Consider the following 25,149-nt stretch of genomic DNA (forward strand, 5'->3'; position numbering starts at 1 on the left):
ATGGAAACAAACTGTCATTCAGCAGCAGGTGGGCGGGGAGAGTCAGGAGCTCATGAATATTCAAGACTCATCATTATCAGCTGGAGCTTTTCAATACAAGATATTGGCAGATTGACTGGGTCAATTAAAGAAAGTGACCCAGCATTTTGCTAAGCGAATCAGTCACTTATTTATGTTGCCCTTAGTTAGGACACCATGAAACTGGTGACAGGTTCCCTTTAAGTCTACACAAAGTCGCCAACTTAATGCGAGGTGTGCCCTTCTTCCAAATAAGATCCCTGAATATTGCATTTACTACATAGAAGACTCTCAGAGGGAGCCATACTGGGGCATTATGTAACAGATAAAGAAGCTGGGGCATCAATATCATTTTAATCAGGTTTGTCCTTCCTATAATGGATAATGGTAGTTTTATCCAACAATCAATATAAGGTTAGATGGTACTCCGATTAGATTGCGTGGGTATTAGGAGATGGTTCCCAAACCAGATATATATAATTAGTTAGACTCCTGTACTCCACTTGGGTTTCAAAATAATGCTTTTATTTTTGTGCGGTTCCAGTCAAAAACGTTTTTCGGCTAACAGCCTTCTTCAGTACAACTGGAAAGGCATGTAAAGTGTCACAATAAGTATGCAGTAGTCATACATTACATAATATATGGTATACAATTTGAGTAGAAGAAGAAAAAATAATATTGATATAACATATTGAGAAGAACGCAGTCCGTTCCCAAGGGACCATAATGAATCTCTTTCAACGGTGGTACCTCTGGCGACTCGGAGGGAAGGGTAATAATCCAATAGATCACAAGAATGATGTGTGGGGGTCCAGGTTGGCGATGATTCCTCATTAAACGTTGCGCTGTACAATGGTGGACAGATTTCACAGGTAGGTAGGTAGAGTTAAGGAGGGGATACGAAGATTGCAGTATGGGGGGCATAATGTCAAAAAATGGAGCAATGATATACTTAATATAGAGAAGCATTCAGGTGTATATCTAAGGGGGGTACTTCTGATCTATAGGTGCAGGGTCTTTTTGGTTATAACTCAAGCGCCATACTGCACCCCCGTGCTGTATAGCCACTGTTGCTAGTGGGTAGACGTGTAGGCTGGCTGTTTTTAAGAAGACTTCATGGGGCATAATGCAAAGATAGGACGAATCATAATGGTGCTAGATAGAGGTATGTAACAATATACAGTAACATGTGGCATATAAAAATATATACAGTAACATGTGGCATATAAATACAGTAACATGTAGCAATGTGTTAGGTTCTTACCCGGATAGAGCCGCATAGGAAGGTAAATAAAGCATCCAGGATAATGTTCCCTCAGTGGGTGGCAGGAAGCTGCGTGTCAGGGGGGCTCTATGGCCCTGTGCGGTGTGTGTTCCGGTAGGCTTTGGCCTGAATGCCGGATCGCCATGGGGATGCATATGTCTCCGATCCCCAATTAATGGAGTTGGCATGGCGGTGGAACTAGTGGGGCGGGTACCGGGTGACGTGCTTCCTGTGTATGACACTGAAGGTTAAAGATGGCGGACGGAGTGCTGTGGTGTCAATTGCGCATGTGCGCACGATGCTGGAGCATGCTCATAGCGGCCAACTATCGGGATCAATGTGCGCACTGTGGCGCATGCGTCAAAGGGCTGGTTTGAATATGGGGCTGCGATATTGCTCTGCAGGGAGAGAGTTGTGAATTGCTGATAGCGGGCATAGGCTTTTTGTGAAATAGCTGTGAATATAAAGCCTGGCTAATTGGGATAGATGAAATGACTACAATGCCAATGACAATGGTTCAAAGTATGATAATGATAATGAATATTTTACCCAAATGATGTAACAAGAAGGATATGCCAAAAAAGGATATAGTATATGCGGCTCCTGATGGGGATGATATAGATCAATATCTACTCTAAAATGAGAATAGGGATACTGTTAATACTAGTACTGGATGTAGCGACAACTCTAAGCAGATTCATATATGGCATTCGCGGTTAGTATTTATATTCATTATCAATACAAACAGATAGACATGTATTCAATCGAAGAGACATATATGCACACATTGTTGACATGGTCATAATCAAACTTATTATTGTCATGGTTACAATTATACATGTTGAATTGTACATATTAAATCGGTATATACATTCCATTTTGTTGGTGTTGTCAATGATTAGTATAGGTTATTGCCGTATGGTTATTACAAAAGAGTAGGTTACTTTAATGTTGGGGCTATATGAAGCCTCCAACCTCGTATTCCCGATTGAGCCCCTTGGGTTCCAGCGTTTGTAGACGGTGGATCCACGTGGCTTCCCTGTACATAAGGATGCGGGATAAATCCCCGCCTCTTCTAGGGATTGTTATTTGTTCCACCACCTGGAACCGCAGTTGGGCTATGGTGTGAAGTTTGGCTGTGAAATGCGCGGGAATGGGCAAATGATTGTTTTGACAGCGGATGTTAGATTTATGCTGACATATTCTGTCTCTGATGGTCTGTGTCGTTTCGCCCACGTATGCTAGGCCACAGGGACATTTGATGACATATATGACATTAGTGGAGTCGCATGTAAAAAAGCCCCGTACTGGGAGCCCTTTGCCGGTTAGGGGGTGGAAGATTTTGTCACCCTTCGTGACATGGGAGCACTGTGTGCAATGCAGGCAGGGGAATGTGCCTTTGCGTTGTGTCTGTAAGAACATCTGTTTAGGGATCCTAGTATTGGAGCCCACATCCGCCCGTACGAGCATGTCCCTTAAATTCTTCGGGCGTCTGTTGCATGGTAGGAGGGGGAGTGAGAAGGCCTCAATGTGTGGGTACGCCTGGTGTAAGAGGTGCCAGTGTTTACGCAGGATGCTTTGGACCTTGTGTGCAAAGGGGTGGACTGTATGCACAAACGGTACCCTCTGGGCCTGTTGTACCTTAACCTGCTGGCTGGGTTTCAGACATTCTTTTACAACAGTGTCGGAGTAGCCCCTATTATAGAAGCTTGTTGACATTTCATCTATTCTCAGTTTTTTTACATCCGTATTATCTACTATTCGGGATATTCTTTGAAACTGTGACCGTGAGAGGGACTTCTTCATGCTAGTGGGATGAAAGCTGGAATAGTGTAGTAGACTGTTACGGTCCGTGGGTTTTGTGTATAGGTCAGTGTGTAGATAGCCGTTGGGATCTTTGGAGACTATGGTATCCCAAAAATTGATTGATGTGTTGCTACTGTGTAGGGTGAATTGTAGCTCTGGCCAAATGGAGTTAAGGTAGTTGAAGAAATCCTGTAGGGATTCCATTGTGCTGTCCCATATGCAGAAGACATCATCGATGTACCTTTTCCAAATTAAAACATGTTGCTGGAATTCTGTGTTAGTGTAGATGTAGTCTTCTTCAAATGTGGCCATATAGCAATTAGCGTAGGGCGGCGCCATGTGCGCCCTCATCGCGGTTCCCTGTTTCTGGATGTAGAAGTCATTCTCAAACAAAAAATAATTCTTAGTAAGAACCAGGCGGAGGAGGTCAAGACATAGTGATGAGACTTTAGGATCAGTGTCTGTCGTCTCTAGTAATCTATTGGTGGCAGAGAGGCCCTTGCTATGTGTTATGGACGTGCACAGGCTCACTACATCGAGGGTGACAAGGATGGAGTCTTGTTGTATTTGTTTGATGTCCCTAATGAGTTGTAGGAATGTTGATGTGTCAAGGAGGAACGTAGTTTTATCCAGGCGTTCACCTTCTGTTTGAACTTTTGCAGCAGGGGGGTGATGTTCAGTCTTTCAAAATCTAGATCATTACAGGAAGTCTGAATGCACAGGTATTTGAAAGAGTGAACAACCTGTAAGCCCTCCACACAAGAGCTGACATGAGTAGTATCCCCCTTCAGTGGCATCAGCACAGACTTTGTCCAATTGATGCATAGACCCGACATTTTCCCAAACCTATTAATCACCTCCATTGCCGCTGGGAGAGAAACCTTCCAATTATCCAGAAACAATAACAGGTCATCTGCATACAAAGCTACTTTCTCCGCCAGGGAGCCATATGTGAAGCCTTTAATCCCCTCAGAAGTTGCGATTGCAAATAGCAGAGGGGACAGAGGGCATCCCTGCCTCGTCCCTCTGTTTAGTGCAAAGCTATCTGACAGGTTGCCATTAACTCTAATCCTAGCTGATGGACCATCATAAAGGAGCTGAATCCAGCCTATAAAGGTTTTGCCAAACCCCAACTACTGCAGTACCTTCCACAAATATCTCCATTCCACACTATCAAATGCTTTGGCCGCATCAAGAGATGCGACCGCCGCATTCGGAGTGCGGACCTGGCCTTGAATGTTTAGGAAGAGGCGCCTGATGTTAACTGCCGTTGACATATTTGGCATAAAGCCAGCCTGATCCGGGTGTATGAGCTTAGATATAATCGTGTTCAGACGATTAGCCAAGACTTTAGCAAGAATCCTAATGTCTACCTGGAGTAGTGAAATAGGCCTATAAGACTCAGCCTCCAAAATATCTTTGCCCGGCTTCGGAAGGACCACAATCGTCGCCTCAGTCATGCTGGGGGGAAGTTTTTTCTGTGCCTTTGCCTCCTTAAAAACCTCTAACAATTGAGGCAGCATCACTGAGGCAAACCTTTTGTAAATCTCCGCCGGTAACCCATCACTACCTGGAGCTTTATTGTTGGACATACTCGACAGCACCGTCTCCATCTCGGTGACTGTTATAGGGGAGTCTAGCTTAGCACGCTGTTCAGTAGTGAGTATTGGCAGGTGCAAGCCCGCGAGAAAGGAATCTATTTCTTCGTCTGAAGCAGTTAGTCAAGAGGCATACAGAGTTGAATAAAACCCCATCATAATCTCCAATATCTGCTCCGGAGCACTACACTGAACCCCAGATGCATCCCTGAGAGCCGTTATATAACTGGAGGAACGCTGTGCCCTAGATACCATGGCCAACATTCTTCCTGTCTTCTCTCCCTCTTCATAATAAACTTGTTTTTGGAAAAATTGTTTATTCCTGGCGTTAAGCAATAGCCTATCATTTAACTCCTTTTGTGCCTCTTCCCATATCTCTCTATGCCTATCAATTGGCTGTTCAACATAGTTAGCTTCAGCCATTTCCACTGCCTGCTTTAAAGCCTGTACCTTAGCTCTAGTTTCACTTTTTTTCCTATTCACCTGTGCTATAAGTAACCCTCGCATGAAGGCTTTCATGGTATCCCAAACTATTAACCGTGAAGCTGTGGGTAAGTTGATCCGAAAAAACTCTTCCAATTGCCCCTTGATACTATCCGCATCAGGTAAAATAGATAACAAAAAAGGATTAAATGTCCACGTCTTGCCTTTACCTACTCTAAGGTGCCTAAAGGCAGCGGACACCAATAATGGAGAATGATCCGTTAGCTGTCTAGGAAGGTATGTAGCTTCTTGTACTAATCGACCCATTTCCATATTTACTAGAGCTAAGTCAATTCTGGACAGCGAGCCAAATGTACTAGAGCAAAAAGAATATTGTTTCACTTGCGGGTTTCTCTCCCTCCATATGTCTATGAGAAACACCTCCTGTAAGAGCCTCCCAAACGGAGTATAATCTCCCGATGGGTCCCTCACAGTCATCCCCATCCTATCAAAGCTAGGGCGTATCACATTATTGAAATCCCCAAGTATGAGAGCTGGCACCCCAGGGAAGTCCGCCATGAAGGATAGAATCTTCCTAACCACAAGTGGAGAATACGGTGGTGGGATATACACTCCACATATAACGCAAGACTTATTATAAAGAGTACCATATAGGCACACATAACACCCGTCATCATCCACCCTGCTAGAGAGACAGCAAAACTGGATGTTTTTATGTATCAAAATACTGACCCCCTAGCATATGTAGAATACGTGGAGTGAAACCCCACCCCCACCCATGATGGTCTGAGTAAGTGTACCTGTTCCGGTAAAAAGTGTGTCTCCTGAAGGCAGCATATGAGAGGATGTAACGGTCGAATGCTCTCCAGAATCGCTCTCCTTTTGGCTGTTTCCTTGATCCCTCGCACATTCCAGCTAAGGAATTTAATGCAATTAGCCATTAGTAACGGGAGAACATCTTCTGCACAGTACTTGAGCCTTACCTAGTTCACTGACCATTCTTCCCCTTCGCTCTGGAGGATGGCAGACCCCATCCCATTCCATACTCATCCAGCCACACGTCCACACGCAACATACCCCAAAACCCCCGCAGTCTGAAACCTTGCCATTAGGTGGCAAAAACTAAAGAAAGCTACAATATACTGGGCTAACCGACTGGCCCCACAACACGCCTATACACTAGGCCCGTGGGAGTACACTATACCCATCGGTAAGGCCAGCAGTGATCCTCAGCTAACAAACAGTATTAGCGAGAGGAGCGCAGCCAGAAAAAAATTGGAGAAACTTAATGTGAAAATGGGTAACCGTTAAAACACACTGCAATTATAGCTGATCGCCATTTAACACCCCGCACTTTACCCGGGTATATAGAATATGTCGAAAACATCTATCACCCTCTGTGGATGTAAGAGACATATTAGCCGATACAGAACATCCTAACCAGCATTTGGATATTAACAAGTTAGAGCACCCATGTCTGCGTCTGTAACACATATATGCTTATATGCATTCAAAGGTATACAGATGACCCTCAGCATAACATATTAATTCCCCCCCCCCCGTAAAACATCCTACAGGAAAAAACTAAAGAGACTAAAAGGGAGAGAATAATACACAGGAGAGGCATTCAAGCGGACAACTGCACAAGAGGGAATGAGTCCCCTTAAGCAGGAGGCTGTTGTTCCAGCCGGATCTGTCGTTCATTTCTGTCCAGCCACTTAGTCGCCTCCTTAGGATCTTCAAAGAAGCTGGTTGTGTTCAGGGCCACTACTCGTAGCCTTGCTGGGTATAACATAGAGTAGGGGACTCCCAGACCTCTCAGCCGCTTTTTAACCTCCAGAAATCGGGCCCTCCTTTTCTGAACCTCCATGGAATAATCCAGGAACAGCGAGATTCTGTGACCATCCATGGAGAGGTCAGGCAGCTCTCTGGTCTGGTGAAGAAGGATGTCTCGGTCTCTATAATGCAATAGTTTAGCAAGGACCGTTCTCGGAGGGGCCCCAGGAGGTAGAGGCCTAGTAGGTACCCTATGGGCACGCTCAACAGCAAACAGCGGAGTCAGAGTATCCTGTCCAAACTGCTCTTTCAGCCAAGCTTCAAAGAATTCAGTAGGATTTCTGCCTTCCACCCTTTCCGGTACTCCAACTATGCGTACATTTTTGTGGCGCAAACGGTTCTCCAAATCATCCTGCTTGGCCGTTAGCACACTCAGCATGCGGGCATGTTCTACTACATCCCTCTTTAGAGGTTGTACCTCGTCCTCAACGTCCCCCATTCTGTCTTCTAGGGCGGTAGTACGCTCTGCTAGTTTTTTAAAATCATGCCTTATAATGGAAATGTCCTCTTTAATGGCGCCTACCTGCACTGTTAGGGCATTGAGGGATTTGCCACATTTGGAGATGGCGTGCAGCACATCTTTGAGGGTGGGTTCCCCAGAATCAGAGTCGCAGGTTTCACGGTCTTGCTCGTCACTGTTCAACTGCAGGGCCGCAAATCTGTTGGCGCTCTTACAAGTAGTTGCAGAGGGTTCCGGCCCTTCAGGCTCCGAGTCGTCTCCTTGGTCCAAGGACGCGGGTTCTTGAATCTCCGGACGCCGCTTGTTGCTGGAAGCCTGTGAGGAGCGAGCAAACTGGCATAGTTTCGCTGCCGCTTCCTTTTGCATCTCCGTAGCGCGGTCCCGCCGCTTCGGCGTGCCCACTTCGGCGCCATCTTGGGAGTCCTTTTCCGCGCCTCTGCCGTCTCTTTTTCTCGACATGTCCACCTGTTAAATTTGCTGGAGCCTCAGTTGTATTTAAGCTGACTATCTCTGACTGCTCAGGCTGTATATCGTCGCAGAATCGAGGGTTTTACAGGATAAATAGCCGGGTCAAAGCGGGAAATTTCAGCGTGCGACAGCTCACATGCCTAGCTAGCCACGCCCCCCCCCCCCCCCCTGTCAGGTTTAATAAGTGGGATTTCTTGCCTTATAAATGGGGTTGGGACCATCCGTTGCGTTGTGGAGAAGTCAGATGAATAAACAGCTGTTAGTCCTACTTAATAGACTGTTAGAATTTGTATTATAGCGCTACAAAGAAACTGGCTCACATGCGGACCGCCCCAGGAAAGGAAGACCAAGAGTCACCTTTGCTGCGGAGGATAAGTTCATCCAAGTCACCACCCTAAGAAATCGCAGGTTAACAGCAGCTCAGATTAGAGACCAGGTCAATGCCACACAGAGTTCTAGCAGCAGACACATCTCTAGAACAACTGTTAAGAGGAGACTGTGTGAATCAGGCCTTCATGGTAGAATATCTGCTAGGAAACCACTGCTAAGGACAGGCAACAAGCAGAAGAGACTTGTTTGGGCTAAAGAACACAAGGAATGGACATTAGACCAGTGGAAATCTGTGCTTTGGTCTGATAAGTTCAAATTTGAGATCTTTGGTTCCAACCACTGTGTCTTTGTGCGACGCAGAAAAGGTGAACGGATGGACTCAACATGCCTGGTTCCCACTGTGAAGCATGGATGAGGAGGTGTGATGGTGTGGGGGTGCATTGCTGGTGACACTGTTGGGGATTTATTCAAAATTGAAGGCATACTGAACCAGCATGGCTACCACAGCATCTTGCAGCGGCATGCTATTCCACCCGGTTTGCGTTTAGTTGGACCATCATTTATTTTTCAACAGGACAATGACCCCAAACACACCTCCAGGCTGTGTAAGGGCTATTTGACCATGAAGGAGAGTGATGGGGTGCTGCGCCAGATGACCTGGCCTCCACAGTCACTGGACCTGAACCCAATCGAGATGGTTTGGGGTGAGCTGGACCGCAGAGTGAAGGCAAAAGGGCCAACAAGTGCTAAGCATCTCTGGGAACTCCTTCAAGACTGTTGGAAAACCATTTCAGGTGACTACCTCTTGAAGCTCATCAAGAGAATGCCAAGAGTGTGCAAAGCAGTAATCAAAGCAAAAGGTGGCTACTTTGAAGAACCTAGAATATTACATATTTTCAGTTGTTTCACACTTTTTTGTTATGTATATAATTCCACATGTGTTAATTTATAGTTTTGATGCCTTCAGTGTGAATCTACAATTTTCATAGTCATGAAAATAAAGAAAACTCTTTGAATGAGAAGGCGTGTCCAAACTTTTGGTCTGTACTGTACATGTGAACTCAGCTGTGTTACTGCCCTTCGCTTCTCTGTTTACCATCCTGTCTTTTCCACATTTTTTATATTTGATAATAAATGGATATTTTGGTATATGATCTCCACTTGCTTTTTTGCTACGATATTGGACATCGTTCAGGTGGAATGTTTTGCTGTCTAGTTTAGACAGAGAGGTTTCTTGTAGGTTAATTACATAGAGCATAGTTATACAGGTCATGGAACTGCAATTTGGTTAAAAAATTCTTTATAATTTATAGTGAGGTACATTATTCCTTCTAATACACATAACATATTTAGCAGTCTCTCATGCTTAGAATAAAACATTACTGAATGGTTATTTCAGTGTGATGGTTATTGCAGAAGGAGGCCTCTTCCATTAAGATATACTGTTGCCATAAATGGGCTCAGTATTTTCTCAAAGTAACATCCACATGAATGGCAGGACCGAAGGTGTTCCACCAATTTGCTTTCTTCCCTTCTAGGCACCATTTTCCCCCAGGCAAGCTGTATACATTTACCCGGCTATTCACATTATGTAAAAGACTTGATTTGTTCGACCAGGCCATCTTCTTCCATAGTCCAGTTCTGTGGTCATGTGTCCATTGTAGGCACTTGGTGGTAGACAGGGGTTAGTCTATAGCTATGCAGCAAACTGAAATGCACGTTTTGTTCTGACCCCTTTCCATCATAGCCACCATTAATTTATTCAGCCATGTATGATACAGTATCTCTCCTGTGAGATCAGACCAGATAAGCTAACTATCATTCCCCATGTGCATTAATAATTTAATCTGTTGTCCTTCCTTGGACCACGCTTGGTAGGTACTAGCCAAAGCATATTGTGAACACTCAACAAGACCCACCAATTTGGAGATGTTCTGACCTAGTCGACTGCAATAAACAGGTAAAGTAGAACGGCACATATTGGGTTGTGTCCTGCTCTGTCTGAAGCTCTGACCTAACTACCCATTGCAATTTGACCCTTGTCAAAGCCTGTCAAATCTTCCTGCTTGGCAATTTTCCCCGGTTCCAACACATTCAGTTCAAAAATGGACTTTTCACTTCCAGCCTAATCTATCCTGGTGTTTGACAGATGTCAATGTAAGAGGATAATCAATGGTTTTCACTTCCCCGGTCAATGGTAAAGGTTTTAATATGATGACTGATAAGTGTATATACTTATACATACAGTATTGTCCTCTTAGATGTTTGCAGAGGTGGTTTTGACCTTCAGCTACTCTATGAATAATGTTTTATTTGTGGGAATAAGCTTATAATTACAGAGTAATACCGATGAGTCATATAAATGGTTGTGAAGACTGACATGTTTATGATGTAGGAAAGAACCGGCTTGTAACTGGATTAAACATAAATTACAAAATCCTTAAACAAGTTCTTATAATGGAATATTGCCATACTCCACCTTGTTTATGGGTGGTTTCACTCTATAGCCTTATAAAAAGACCAGTTCTTCCAAAGAATCAATTTCCAGGACTGGATTTAGGAACAGAAGCTACATCATTCCACAACACTCACCACAATGAATATCATCACAGCAGCACTAGTATCACTCTCTGCACTATGGAGCATCATGGAAGGTAGGTTATGTATGATACTGGGATACGCCATGTATTTTGTAATTTCAGATGGTAATTATCAAACGTTATGAACGGCTCTTACTGAAAACAATGGCCATCACTTTATAGATTTAATCTCTATAATATTCAAGTATCACATTCTCAAATTTATTACAAATTCCCGTTTTAATGTTAGTTAACTTTAGTTAAAATTACCAGTATTTCAAAATAATACAAAAATATCACATTTGCATTAATTGTATTAAGTAGCTGATAGAAAACAATAAGAAAACACTCAGAATCAGTAAAAAAAAAAAAACATTCTCACTTCACCGATCGATTCCTTGGTTCCCCAACAGCTCCTACTTCCTAGTAGGATATGACTTCTCAGCCAATTACTGAAGTCATGTTGGAAGCAGAAGAACAGAAGCATCAGGGGACTGGTGAGGTGACAATGATTTTTTTTATAGCATTCTGAGCCTTTTCTAAAACATTTTGTTGGCCAAATGACTCCTTTAATGTCTATAAAACAGATACATTTACAAATTAGAGTCTTTATTGTCCACATTAACTGGTTTATACCACTAATAACACTTTTCCCCTATCCACAGGAAAGGGTATAAGTGTATACATGTTGGGGGTCCGGCCACTGAGACTCTTTGAGTTCATGAGAATGAGGATATGCAAATGTCTTGCAGTGCACTACAGTAGTGATGCGTCATGCGTGACCACTACTCAATTCACGTCTATGGGATTGACGAGTTCAATGAACTCTAGGGCTCCCATCAGGCAGACCCCCATTGATGAAACATTTATTCTGTGGATCCTGTAGCAAAACTCCATGAACTATCCAATAGAACATGCTCTTGGTAAAATGTTACTGTAATTATAATTAATAATAATAAGTTACAATACTGTCATAAAATCCAAGACGACAGTGAGTAGAAAACAGCCCTATAAAGTTGAAAACAATTTTTATCTCTCACAGGATGGCAAACCTAGTTTTAGGGGGGCACGAGCATACATGTCCTCAAATGGAGAGCAGTGATTTGTGCTACTGGTGGGAAAGGGAATAATCAATCTGAGGGTTTCAGACCACCAAGTATTTAGTATAGTGATCCACTAAGATTGAAGTTAGTTTCTCGTTAATCATGCAATACACATCTCCTGACTTCAGATAAATCTAGAGAGCTCTCCTCCCCCCCCCCCCCACCACCCCTTTCTCCCTCGTATGTCTAAATCCCTGTCTACCAGTTTCCAATATTACTGAGTTTATCACTTTCACTTATAACCCAACCATGAGGGGTGGCTTCTTCCCTCCCTTCCTTTTATTCTAATATCCACCCACCTAGACAGTCTATCAGCCCCATTTGGAGGACTTCACTACAGTTTTTAATGTTAGTTAACTGTTGCCACGTATACTATTTCCTGTTCATTACTTTTTTAGCATATCCTGCTTCTTCTTCTGATTATACCCAATGTTCAGCCTGAACAAAATTGAAATTTCCAATGTCCAAAGTCTGAAACTAGATGCAGGTTGCAAATTGTATATCAAGGGGTCTGAAGTGAATGAAGAATTAAAGATTGCAAAAAAAGCACATGTGCATATTCTACCTTATTTACACCAAAAAGCACAAATAAACAACACCTCTTGTAGAAGTAATATCAATATTAGCTTTATTTATAAGGCAAAAATGTAAAAAAGTAAAAACTTCATGAACAATTGCTGCAAGTAGTTACCCAAAGAGAACACAAGAGGGCACTCAGATATCAGGTCGCTATAATCGATTAGAGTTGAGCGGACACCTGAATGTTCGGGTTCGACGGGTTCGGACAAACTTCTGAAAAAAGTTCGAGTTCGGGACCCGAAGTTCAGCCGAACTTGAGCCCGAACCCGAACCCCAACCTCATTGAAGTCAATGGGGACCCGAACTTTTGAGCACTAAAATGGCTGTAAAAATGTCATGTGAAAGGGCTAGAGGGCATCAAAATGTGGTTAAGAGAATGGCAAGTGCTCTGCAAACAAATGTGGATAGATAAATGAATTTAAATAACATAAAATACGTGAAAATAAAAAATAATAATCTTAATCTAGGAGGACGAGGTCCATATGTAGTAGGTGGATGTGGTGGTGTAGGTGGAAGCGGCGGTGGAGGAGGAGGTAGCCTACACTGTTTTTTTGTTTTAAATAAAAAAAATTAAATTAGGGTACACCCCAAAACATGGGGAAATATAACCTGTGATAACCCCCTCCAGTTGTGCAGAACACACGTTCAGACAATACACTGGCCGCAAAGCAGGCCAGCACCTCCAAGGGGTAAAGGGCAAGCTCAGGCCATGTGCCCAGTTTGGAGACCCAGAAGTTGCAGGGGCTGACCCTGTCAGTCAGTTCGTGTAGGCGTGTGCACACATACTGCCCCACCATGTCGCACGTTCCCATGATGTTCACGATCCAATTTGATATCTGCTCTATCAACTTTCGATGTTCTTTTCTGCACCTACCATGGTGATCACGGGTGGCTGGGAATCAGGGTTCCATGCCGGAGAGGGAGCGTGAGAAAGAGAGACCACATCCAAGGCAGGATTCATTTTTTTCAAATTTTAAATGATAGAGTTGAATTATGGGAGAAATTATTAAAGCATAAAAGTATGACAACTTTTTTAAGTTTAAGCATTGAATCAAAGGATGTGGCGCATTAATTACTGAATTACTAAGAATTTATTAAATTTTAATCACTGTCACCTATGCAGAGCAGGGGTTTATTCACGTCTAAAATTGTATAATGTCACCCAAGAATGTAACAGAAAAATTTGTGAAATTTTTAATCTGTCTACTTGGAAGAGCAGGGGTCTATGACAGAAAAAAATTGTTTATTGTCACCCGAAAATGTTAAAGAAAATGTATTGAAATTTATTAAGCTGTCAACTAGGTAGAGGAGGGGTATATTACACCCCAAAATTGGTGAATTTCACCCAAAAATGTAAATGACAAAGTAGTGAAATGACATAAAATAAAATAGGTACAAATAAAAAATTTTATTTATGAGGTGGAGTTCCATATGGAGTAGGAGTTTGAGGAGGCGGTGGACGTAGCGGTGTAGGTGGAAGCGGCGGTGGAGGAGGATGAGGTAGCCAGCACAGGTTTTGGGTTTAAATATTTTTTTTTTAAATTAGGGTAAATGTGTGAAATATCCAGAATACAAGAATGAGCAATTGCGCTGCAGTATAACAATGGCATTTTTGTGTATTACCGATTGCAGCCAGAAATAGCAACTACTAACATTTGCGATTTCTATTCCAGTTTATAGTTGTTCATTGCCTTTATGTTTTTTAGGCTACTTTCACACCTGCGTTCAGAGCGGATCCGTCTGAGACGGATCCGCTCATAAAATGCAGACGGTGGCTCCGTTCAGAACGGATCTGTCTGCATTATATTGAAGAAAAATTTCTAAGTGTGAAAGTAGCCTCAGACGGATCCGTCCAGACTTTTACATTGAAAGTCAATGGGGGACGGATCCGTTTGAAAATTGAGCCATAGTGTGTCATATTCAAACGGATCCGTCCCCATTGACTTACATTGTAAGCCTGGACGGATCCGCTTGCCTCCGCACGGCCAGGCGGACACCCGAACGCTGCTTGCAGCGTTCAGGTGTCCGCCTGCTGAGCGGAGCGGAGGCTGAACGCTGCCAGACTGATGCATTCTGAGCGGATCCGCGTCCACTCAGAATGCATTAGGGCTGGACGGATGGGTTCGGGGCCGCTTGTGAGAGCCTTCAAACGGAGCTCACAAGCGGACACCCGAACGCTAGTGTGAAAGTAGCCTAAAAGTGCAGGAAAAAGTGCAATATGCCTGTATTGTGACTTTACTGCAGCAACTGTGAGAAAGTTGAAACCTTTTTTCTAACGTTGGCAGCCACAGAAATGAACCTAACTAACCTTTTAAATATCTTGTTATTATCCTAGTGAATTCTTTGCAGTGCTATTCATGTACCAATGTGGGAAACAACACTGAATGCAACCAGCTACCCAAAGTAACCTGCGACTCCTCCTCCAGCTATTGCTTTACACAAGTAGAGAAGTTAGGTAAGTACATATACTTGTACATCTTATTAATGGTGTACCTTGCATCTTCTGTGACCTCATGTAACATTTTATTGTCTTGTAGTCCAGTCAAAGCCACTCTGCCGTTTTGGAACACATATATGCCAATTTTAATATCTTACATCTACTAGCATAGGATAGGCTTAATGTTCTTTTATTTTGGGAAGCAAAGCTAATTTGAATATCTTTCTCAGAAACCCAGTTATATGCAAATTAGTGTTCCTTCCAAAATGAAAAGATTACTAAGCCTGATACCAGCAGATATAAGATACTAAAATTTGCATATATGTTTCCCAGTAAGGCAGAGCAGCGTTGGGTGGACTACAATACACCTCATGCGTATTTGTTGGTCTCCCTAATGAGAGCACTCCAAAGAGTGCTCCCAAGGCCACTCAGCTAACCAGGGTAATGTTCACTTGAGATACTCATTGCTCTTGTCCTTTTAGAAGGAGCTCTGGCTTGCCTGTCATGTCTTATTTCCAATGGAGTATCATATCTCTTGTTTTCTAGAACTCATATTTTTTCTCTGATTCTTTTCAGAAACAATATGCGTTCTGGGAGACTAGAGATTGTTATATACCATTTTTCAGGGCGATTGGAGTATATTTAGTTTGGGGAGAATTAATTTGGACCCAAATAAAAATTTTGGAAAAATTTGCTGAACTGGACTCAAAATTAATTTCAAGAAATTTGCTCATCTCAAATCTATACACATTAGACAAAGGTTGTCCATATCTACCAATCAGCCAACTATATAATGTTCATGGGGATGTCCTTACTCTCCTGCTGGCTGATGTGAAGGGAATTTTTTTTTATTGAAAATGTTGGTTTTCAATATGCACAATTCTTTGTTTGCATGAAAGATACACCATTGCCAGCAGCAGTGGGGTATCTTCAAGCCGGCAGCAGCTTAAGTCAAAACCAGGAGTGAATCCTACAGAGAAAAAGTATAATAAAAAAATGTGCACCTCTTCTGTGTTTTGGAATCGTTATTGGTTTTGGATTACAAAAATAGTGATCAAATACTGACCATGTGAAAGTGATCCTAGTCACCTGCTGAGTCCCCTGTCGTTCAGGTGGTCCCAGCAATCTATGTTTCTGGCGCTGCAGCATTGACATCATCATCTTCTCTACATAATTGTCATGGTCAAGCACAGGCCTGAGATCATAGCCAGTGATTTGCAGAAGTGGTCATGTGTAGTAGATCTTATCGCTTCAGTGCTAAAAACAAGGGAGCATCAGAGTAGCGGCACTTGAATGGCATAGGATTAAGCAGCTGAGTAATGCTCCTTTTTTATTTCAGGCTTCCAGCAGTTTTGGGGGGGTGCCTGGAAACCCCTTTAAAATCATGAATTAATAATAAAATATATTAATAAAATATATGAAAATATATTTACCCGTTCCCAACATCCGACGTACCTATACTGTATATGTCGGGTCTTTAAAGATTATACCCACTGAGTGTTCACCATAGCCACTGGGTACCTGTTGTTTTACACAGCAGACACTCAGTAGCAGAGTCCCTAATCAGAGAAAATGCCCCGCATCTGAGTGGGCATTTACTGACAGCGCAATGATCCTGGTGACTCATTGCCTCCCCCGTGACCAGATCACAGGATCTGTTTGGTTGCTATGGCAGCCTGGGGGATTCTGAAGGCTCTAAGGCCTGCCATAGCAAAGTTCCTATCAAGTCCTACTATAGGAATGCATTGATTATCCCTTAGACTTATTGGTAAATCATTGCAGTCTATGGTAGAAATAATCAGATAATTGCATTGTTAAAGTCCCCTAGGGGTATTCAAATAAGTATGAAAAAACTTTTCAAAAGTAAAAAAACAAAAAGAATTAAAAATTCAACCACCCCCTTTCCTCATTTTACAAATAAATATAAGCACTTACACTAACGCCACATGCAAAAATGCCCAAACTATTAAAATATAAAAGTATTAGTATTTATCCCATAAGGTGATGAAGAGGAAAATAAATCATAACGGCCGATCCACCCTTTTTTGGTTGCTTCACCTCGCAAAAGAATTTAATAAAAGTGTTTAAAAAGTAATACACACACAAAAATGTTATCAATGAAAAATACAGATCAGCCTGCATTTTCTGAGCCCTTACACAGCTCTATAGTCATACTATATGTAAAAAAAAGTTTATGTATTACAACGGTATTATAAAAAAGTTATGGGGATCAGAATATATGAAAACATAAGAACAACTACATACATTTGGTATCGCTCTGATCATACTGACGTGCAGAATGAAGTTCACTGGTCATTTTTTTACGCAGGAAATGCTGTCAAAATTAAACCCATACAATAATGGTAGAATTTAGTTTTTTTCCAATTTCAGCTCATTTAAAAAATTTTACCAGCTAAATTCTATGCAGTATTTAGAGGGGCCATTAGAAAGTACAACTTGTCCAGCACAAAACAAGTCCAGATATGGCTGCGTGAATGGAAAAATAAATAGCTCCTGGAAGACAGGGAGTAAAAAACTAAAAAGATACAACAGAAAATGGCCACATCAGGAAGGGGTTAAAAAGGTTAATAAATATTCACTATACAATAATTAAGATTTGTTTAGTTAAAATTCATGATGATGACTAATGCCAGTATTTGTTGTAATCAAGTCTTTTTTTTCTGGTCAGTTAACAGTGTGAAGATTACTAAGAGATGCTCACAAAGCAATGAATGTAACTCGGGAAACTACAACGTGGGGCTGGCATCCAAGCACACCTCTTGCTGTTCTGGAGACCTATGCAATGTATTTGCCAATGGGAAGACCAGTTTAACATACAACACTTTTGTAATCATGGCCGCATTTCTGGTTCTTTGTATGTTCAAGAACGTGTAGGTTGAAAATATTAACGTAAAAAAACGTGTACGCAATAATTGTGAAATGCTAAATCTTACCTATGAAAACAGAAATATAAGACCAGATGGTGGCCTTAGTCCATCACGTTCTGAGTGCTCCAGAATTTATTCCCAATGTCAAATGGTCTCCACGTTGCACTGGTTGACACCTGATTACTGTTAATCTGGGCCTATACTCCTGGAATACACACACCACCATCAGTGAGATACCTGTTCAGTAGCACAAAGCAAAGTACATGGATATCACTAGCACTAGGGATTTTAGGGAAGACAAATGGGCAATTGCATAGGGGAATCCAATATGCATGGGCCTGAACTTCAGTTCCCTCAACTACTTTCAGACACTTCCAGAGACCTGAAACGTTTAGATTGTAAGTCCAACAAACATAAACTATTTACTATGATTTAGTACTATGGGTTAGGCGTACCTGCACTGCTAACTGAAAGAAATTCAGTGGCTGAGCATTCATGTTTATTGCCATATGAAGAAGCAGAGAACTCAACACCACTTACGTACTTTGAGAGGTAGAGGATCAGTCATGAGAAAATTCAACAGCCATGTTTTCAGCAGACCCAATTTATATTAAAGGTGTTACATGACCACTTAAAAAAAAAATGCTTAAAATGAGACTAGAGATGAGCGAATTGAATCCCACAAAGTGGAATTCGATCCTAATTTTAGGATAAATTCGATTCGCCTCGAAGCGAATTTCCTCGTGCTTTGTGTCAGCGAATCGATTTAACCTGAAATAGTGTAAAAAAACAAAAAAAATTCATACTTACCGTCTCCATTTGCTCGTGACAGGCCGCCAGCCTCCATCTTGATTGAAGATCCTGGCCGAGATCTCATCCGTCTGGTGTGATCACGCAATCTCGCCCCAGATTTTCAAGCAAGATGGTGGTGGCAGGCCTGTCGCAAGCAAATGGAGGCGGCAAGTTTGATTACACTTTTTTATTGTAAATTTTACACAGTTTTTACACTCAGATGCCGCGATCATGTATGAACATGGCATCTGAGGGGTACAATGAAGGAGGCGGTGCTATCACAGCTCCCTGTCATTGCACCCGCAACTTACAAAAAAAATGCACTTCGTGATGAAGTAATTTGTGACGAAGCAAATTTTTTTGCAAAATTTGGCGAATTTGCCGAATCGAACTTTTCAATTATTCACTCATCTCTAATACTGACCTTACTGATCTCCCAATGCTTTGGTTACGGGTCTTCCCGGGTCCCTTGTCGGTCTCTCTGTTTAGTACCACGATCTGACACAGACCTCTGCATCTAATCACTTGCTGCAATGCTGAGGTGTTAGTCACTACTACAGCCAGTCATTAGTTTAAAAGAAAAAAGAAATGCGGAGACCAGCAGGGATCCCCGGAAGCTTTACAACAGGAGTAACTGGGGATCAGTAAGGTTTTACGTTATTACTTTAAGTGGCTTTTAATTTGATTTTGTTTTTTATTTTTTTAAATGGCTTGACAACTCCTTTAAATCTCAAACCTGTCAACAGTGGTGGGAACTTGTGTTACTTATGCATAGATAGGTTGAATAGCTACACGTTATACATTACTGACACCAACAGCTCCCCGAAATACCATTTCATCATATAAAACACAAGTATCCCAAATAAAAGAAGTAATAATAAAGTGATATGTTCCACCATATGATGTCTATTTTGTATGTAGTGAATCTGTTTTTTTACCACATTTGACTGCCTGATAAAGAGGCTCCATAATGCATGACAATAAAGTAATTATCTAAAATCTATTCTATTTAACTTTCACCATAAAAGGGGTTGTCAACACACAGGATAGGGTATAAGTACCTGATATGAGAGGGTCTGACTGATGGGGCTCCAAGAAAAAGGGCCCACGTTCCCTGTTTGAATGGAGTGGCAGACACGCATATGTGTCCGATGTGTAGAGCAATCAAATAGAGATGAATGGAGTTGGGAACACAGGCCCCCACTCTTGTGATCGGTAGGAGCCCCAGTGATCAGACACTTATCCCCTATCCTGTGGATAAGGAATAAGTTGTTGCCATTCTACCTTAAGCGTTATAAGGATTTCAATAAATTTATGTACACAGTCGAGTCACATTATTATTATGACCACCAGCTAGTATCCAAAGTAACCGGAGTGTGCAGCACGGACAGCAGCTAGACGGGCTGGGAGTGACTCAAGTAAGGTTCTGGTAGGTTGTCATCTGAAGCCATGCTGACTGCAGTGCATCCCACAGCTGCTGGAAGGTGCGTGGGGGAGGATACATAGAGCGAACACAACGATTGAGATGGTCCACAGATGTTCAATTGGGACTGGGGAATTAGGGGGCCAGGGTAGCACTTGGAAGTCTTGGTCATGCTCTTCAAACCAATGGTGGACATTTCTAGCCATGTGGCATGTCCTATTGCCTTGCTGGAAGATCCCATCCGCCCCCAGGGAAGACAATCAGCATGTATGGGTGTACGTGATCTGCAAAGATGGATTTATACTCAAATCTGTTGAGAGTGTCTTCCACATGGATGATCAGACCCAGAGAATGCCAGGAAAACATTCCCCAGACCATAACACTGCAACCACCAGCTTGTGTTCTTCCAGCAGTGGTTGCAGGGTGTTCTCTGATGTTTTTCACCTGACTTGCTGACCCCTTTGCTAATCAGCGGGGGGTCCAATTTAAATACTTCCGCGAAAACTGAAGCATTTTCTGCTGATGCAACTTCATTACCAGAGATGCAGTGACCCTTCACCTACTTGAGCCCCATACGCAGTATGGTTCACTGAACTGTTGTTTTAGACACACGTCTGGTTTGTGCTCCTGTCTGTTCTTTTAACTGCATGGGAAAGTGCAGATGTCTGAGCTATTCCATTTGGACAAAAACAGATGCAGAGTTTTATGTTACAATCTAGAAAAAAAATCAGTTGAAAGTAAAAGGATATGTTAATTGGATTGCAAACAATAGTATTGTTTTTTCCATCTCTTTAAGGTCTCCTGCACACAACTGTCTTTTGTATCTCTGTCTGATCAGCATTTTTGCGGATAGCACACAGACTAATTTCTATGGTTCCGCAACAAAAAAAACCACATGGAGAGCACATGGATGTCATCTGTGTTCTGTCCGCATCTGTATGTCTGTTCTGCAAATGATAGAACATGTCCTATTCTCTTCCATTTTGCGGACAGAATAGCCACCTCTATTTATGAAAGTAAGAAAAATGTGGATTGCTTATGGAAGGTATCTGTATTTTGCGGATCTGTGTTTTGCAGACTGCAATAGAGATACTGTCGTGTACATGAGGCCTAATCGATCTGTTTTTATTTTTTTGTTATTGCCTCCCTCATACACTTTCTGTCCAAAAAGGCAAAAAAATTCAGCCAATCACAGATCATGCAATCCAAAACCTTTTTTTTCTATATTTGCTTCGTTTCCAGGTAAAAAATTGAAAAACCTGATCTGTCATAAAAACTGACAGTCAGCGTCAACCAAGCTACAATTGCAGTCCAGGGGAATATGTTCCATATAGTTATATGCTACTCTGCATAATGCAGTGGACTGCAACTGTCAGAACTAAAGGGGTTGCCTCTAGTACTATAATGGATCACGGCTGAATGGACATACTATCCATTTGCCACAAAAATCCTTAAAGATAGAACTCTTTAAAGTTGTAACTCTCCATAAAGCCCCAAAGGCATAAATATTCTCCCCAATCTCAAGTATGCTTTTGTTGTTTACATGCATTTAAAATTCTGCACACATGCCTTTCTTATATTAGGCAGTCAACCCCTATATGCAGTAGAATGGTATAGGCTAGTCATGGCGAACCTATGGCATGGGTTCCAGAGGCGTCACTCAGAGCCCTCTCTGTGGGCACCCATGCCCTGAAAAAAGTCTATGGTGTACCAATATGCCTTAGACTTTTCCTGCCATTCATTAGCGCAGGGCGCACTATGAACAGCACAGGCAGCGCATTGACTGTAGGCAGGCTATTATAATCTATACTAATAAAAGCCCTGTGTACGTGCTCAGGGCTAGTGTCAGTGCGTGTGTGCCGATTATAGAAGTGCGCATGCGAAGCGGACGGACACACACACAGGCCAAACCAGGTCGCAGAGCCGGGCTCGGGGACACAGCGGCGGGACAGCAGCGCTCAGGGAGGAGGTCACCGGGAGCCGGGCACAGCGGCTTTCAGAGTTATACTCTGCCCGGAGCACACGGGACAGCACAGACGTTACAGATCCCGGGGAGCCGTCCACACTGAGAGCCGGCTATCTTACTCATTATGCCGCACTTCGCATGCGCCCGCTTCCCCACACGCGCAGTGCGGCCAGACGCCGCTCCATCGGCACACACTCCACGGACACTACATGTGCAGCATCCTATTGTAATGGCAGCAGGGGGCAGTCACTGTATTGCACCGGCCCCGCTCACTTACTAAGTGACGCCCCTGCTCCGCCCACTGCATGAATGAAGCAGGCGGCGCAGGCACATGACGTAGTGAGTTACGCTGCCAGTGCCTGGCCGCCCGCCCGGCCTCCTGCCTCACCATGTAGTAAGTGAAGAAGTGAAGATCGTTATTATTATTACAGTTATTCAAAGTATTACTACTCTGAACGGGGACGGTGCAATACAGTGACTGCACCGGGTCCCGCTGCCATTACATTCACACTAAAAAGCGACACTGTTATGGGGGGATATGTGGATGACACATAGCATACGATGCTATGTGTCATCCACAGATACCCCCATAACAGTGTCAGCCACATACCCCAATAAGTGTCAGCCACATATCCCAATAAGTGTCAGCCACAGACCCCAATAAGTGTCACCCACAGACCCCAATAAGTGTCAGCCACAGACCAGCCCCATAACAGTGTCAACCACAGATACCCTCATAACAGTGTCAGCCACAGACCCCAATAAGTGTCAGCCACAGACCCCAATAAGTGTCAGCCACAGACCAGCCCCATAACAGTGTCATCCACAGATACACCCATAACAGTGTCAGCCACAGACCCCAATAAGTGACAGCCACAGACCCCAATAAGTGTCAGCCACAGACCAGCCCCATAACAGTGTCAGCCACAGCGCCCCCATAAGAGTCCCATCCACAGATCCCCCATATTAGTGCCATCCACAGATCCCCATAACAGTGTCAGACACAGCTCCCCCCTAACTGCCATCCACAGATCCCCCCATACCAGTGCCATCCACAGATCCCCCATAACAGTGTCATCCACAGATCCCCTATAACACTGTCATCCACAGTTCCCCCCGATAACAGTGCCATCCACAGATCCCACCATAACAGTGCCATCCACAGATCCCCCATAACAGTATCATCCACAGATCCCCTATAACAGTGCCATCCACAGATCCCCATAACAGTGCCATCCACAGATCCCCCATAACAGTATCATCCACAGATCCCCTATAACAGTGCCATCCACAGATCCCCATAACAGTGCCATCCACAGATCCCCCCATAACAGTGTCATCCACAGATCCCCCATATCAGTGTCATCCACAGATCCCCCATAACAGTGTCATCCACAAATCCCCCATAACAGTGTCATCCACAAATCCCCCATAACAGTGTCATCCACAGAACCCCCCATAACAGTGCCATCCACAGATCCCCCATAACAGTGCCATCCACAGATCCCCCATAACAGTATCATCCACAGATCCCCTATAACACTGTCATCCCCAGATCCCCCATAACACTGTCATCCACAGATCCCCCATAACACTGTCATCCACAGTTCCCCCATAACAGTGCCATCCACAGATCCCCCCATACCAGTGCCATCCACAGATCCCTCATAACAGTGTCATTCACAGCTCCCCCATAACACTGTCATCCACAGATCCCCTATAACACTGTCATCCACAGATCCCCCATAACAGTGTCATCCACAGATCCCCCATAACAGTGCCATCCACAGATCCCCCCATACCAGTGCCATCCACAGATCCCTCATAACAGTGCCATCCACATATCCCCCATAACAGTGCCATCCACAGATCCCACATAACAGTGCCATCCACAGATCCCCATAACTGTGTCATCCACAGATCCCCCATAACAGTGTCATCCACAGATCACCCATAACAGTGTCATCCACAGATCCCCCATAACAGTGTCACCCACAGTTCCCATAACAGTGTCATCCACAGATCCCCCATAACTGTGTCATCCACAGATCCCCCATAACTGTGTCATCCACGTCTCAAAAACACCCTGTGACTGTCTGAATATGAGTTACTGTCTGTCATTCCCTTATTCCCATGAAATAATATCGCCAAGAGTCCACAGAGTAAAATATCGCTGGTGTTGCATAATAATTTACACAGGAGCCAAAGCTTAATGCTGGAACAAGACACCTTTAACCACCTCCGGACCGCCTAACGCAGATCTGCGGTCCGGAGGTGGCAGCCCTGCACAGAGTCACGCATATATGCGTCATCTCGCAAGGGCCGGGATTTCCTGTGAACGCGCGCACACAGGCGCGCGCGCTCACAGGAACGGAAGGTAAGCGAGTGGATCTCCAGCCTGCCAGCAGCGAACGCTCGCTGGCAGGCTGGAGATCTGATTTTTTTAACCCCTAACAGGTATATTAGACGCTGTTTTGATAACAGCATCTAATATACCTGCTACCTGGTCCTCTGGTGGTCCCTTTTGTTAGGATCGACCACCAGAGGACACAGGCAGCTCAGTACAGTCGCACCAAACACCACACTACACTACACCCCCCCCCCTGTCACTTATTAACCCTTTATGAACCACTGATCACCCCATATAGACTCCCTAATCACCCCCCTGTCATTGATCACCCCCCTGTAAGGATCCATTCAGACGTCCGTATGATTTTTACGGATCCACGGATACATGGATCGGATCCGCAAAACGCATACGGACGTCTGAATGGAGCCTTACAGGGGGGTGATCAATGACAAGTGGGTGATCACGCATATAGACTTCCTGATCACTTCCCTGTCATTGATCACCCCTCTGTCATTGATCACCCCCCTGTAAGGCTCCATTCAGACATCCGCATGATTTTTACGGATCCACTGATACATGGATCGGATCCGCAAAACACATGCGGACCTCTGAATGGAGCCTTACAGGGGGGTGATCAATGACAAGGGGGTGATCACGCATATAGACTTCCTGATCACTTCCCTGTCATTGATCACCCCTCTGTCATTGATCGCCCCCCTGTAAGGCTCCATTCAGACGTCCGCATGATTTTTACGGATCCACTGATACATGGATCGGATCCGCAAAACACATGCGGACCTCTGAATGG

General features: G+C 43.6%; 1 protein-coding gene across 1 annotated transcript; it reads left to right on the forward strand.

Moving 5' to 3' along the window:
• Positions 1–10,726: 10,726 nt before the first annotated feature.
• LOC122928947 (ly6/PLAUR domain-containing protein 6-like) lies at positions 10,727–18,549 on the forward strand. Its single transcript, XM_044282293.1, has 3 exons — positions 10,727–10,878; positions 14,821–14,940; positions 17,612–18,549. Exons 1-3 carry the CDS (start codon positions 10,821–10,823, stop codon positions 17,815–17,817), a joined length of 384 nt encoding a protein of 127 aa, XP_044138228.1. The 5' UTR covers positions 10,727–10,820; the 3' UTR covers positions 17,818–18,549.
• Positions 18,550–25,149: the final 6,600 nt, after the last annotated feature.

This window comes from Bufo gargarizans, chromosome 2, assembly GCF_014858855.1.
Source record: "Bufo gargarizans isolate SCDJY-AF-19 chromosome 2, ASM1485885v1, whole genome shotgun sequence".
Classification (NCBI taxonomy): Eukaryota; Metazoa; Chordata; class Amphibia; order Anura; family Bufonidae; genus Bufo; species Bufo gargarizans.

What these genes read in the sequence shown, in the direction of transcription:
- LOC122928947 (XM_044282293.1), top strand. Translation starts at nt 10,821, where the DNA reads ATGAATATCATCACAGCAGCACTAGTATCACTCTCTGCACTATGGAGC. An exon ending in ACTATGGAGCATCATGGAAG is followed by an intron (nt 10,879 to 14,820) that starts GTAGGTTATGTA and finishes TTATTATCCTAG; the next exon opens with TGAATTCTTTGCAGTGCTAT. An exon ending in TACACAAGTAGAGAAGTTAG is followed by an intron (nt 14,941 to 17,611) that starts GTAAGTACATAT and finishes TTTTCTGGTCAG; the next exon opens with TTAACAGTGTGAAGATTACT.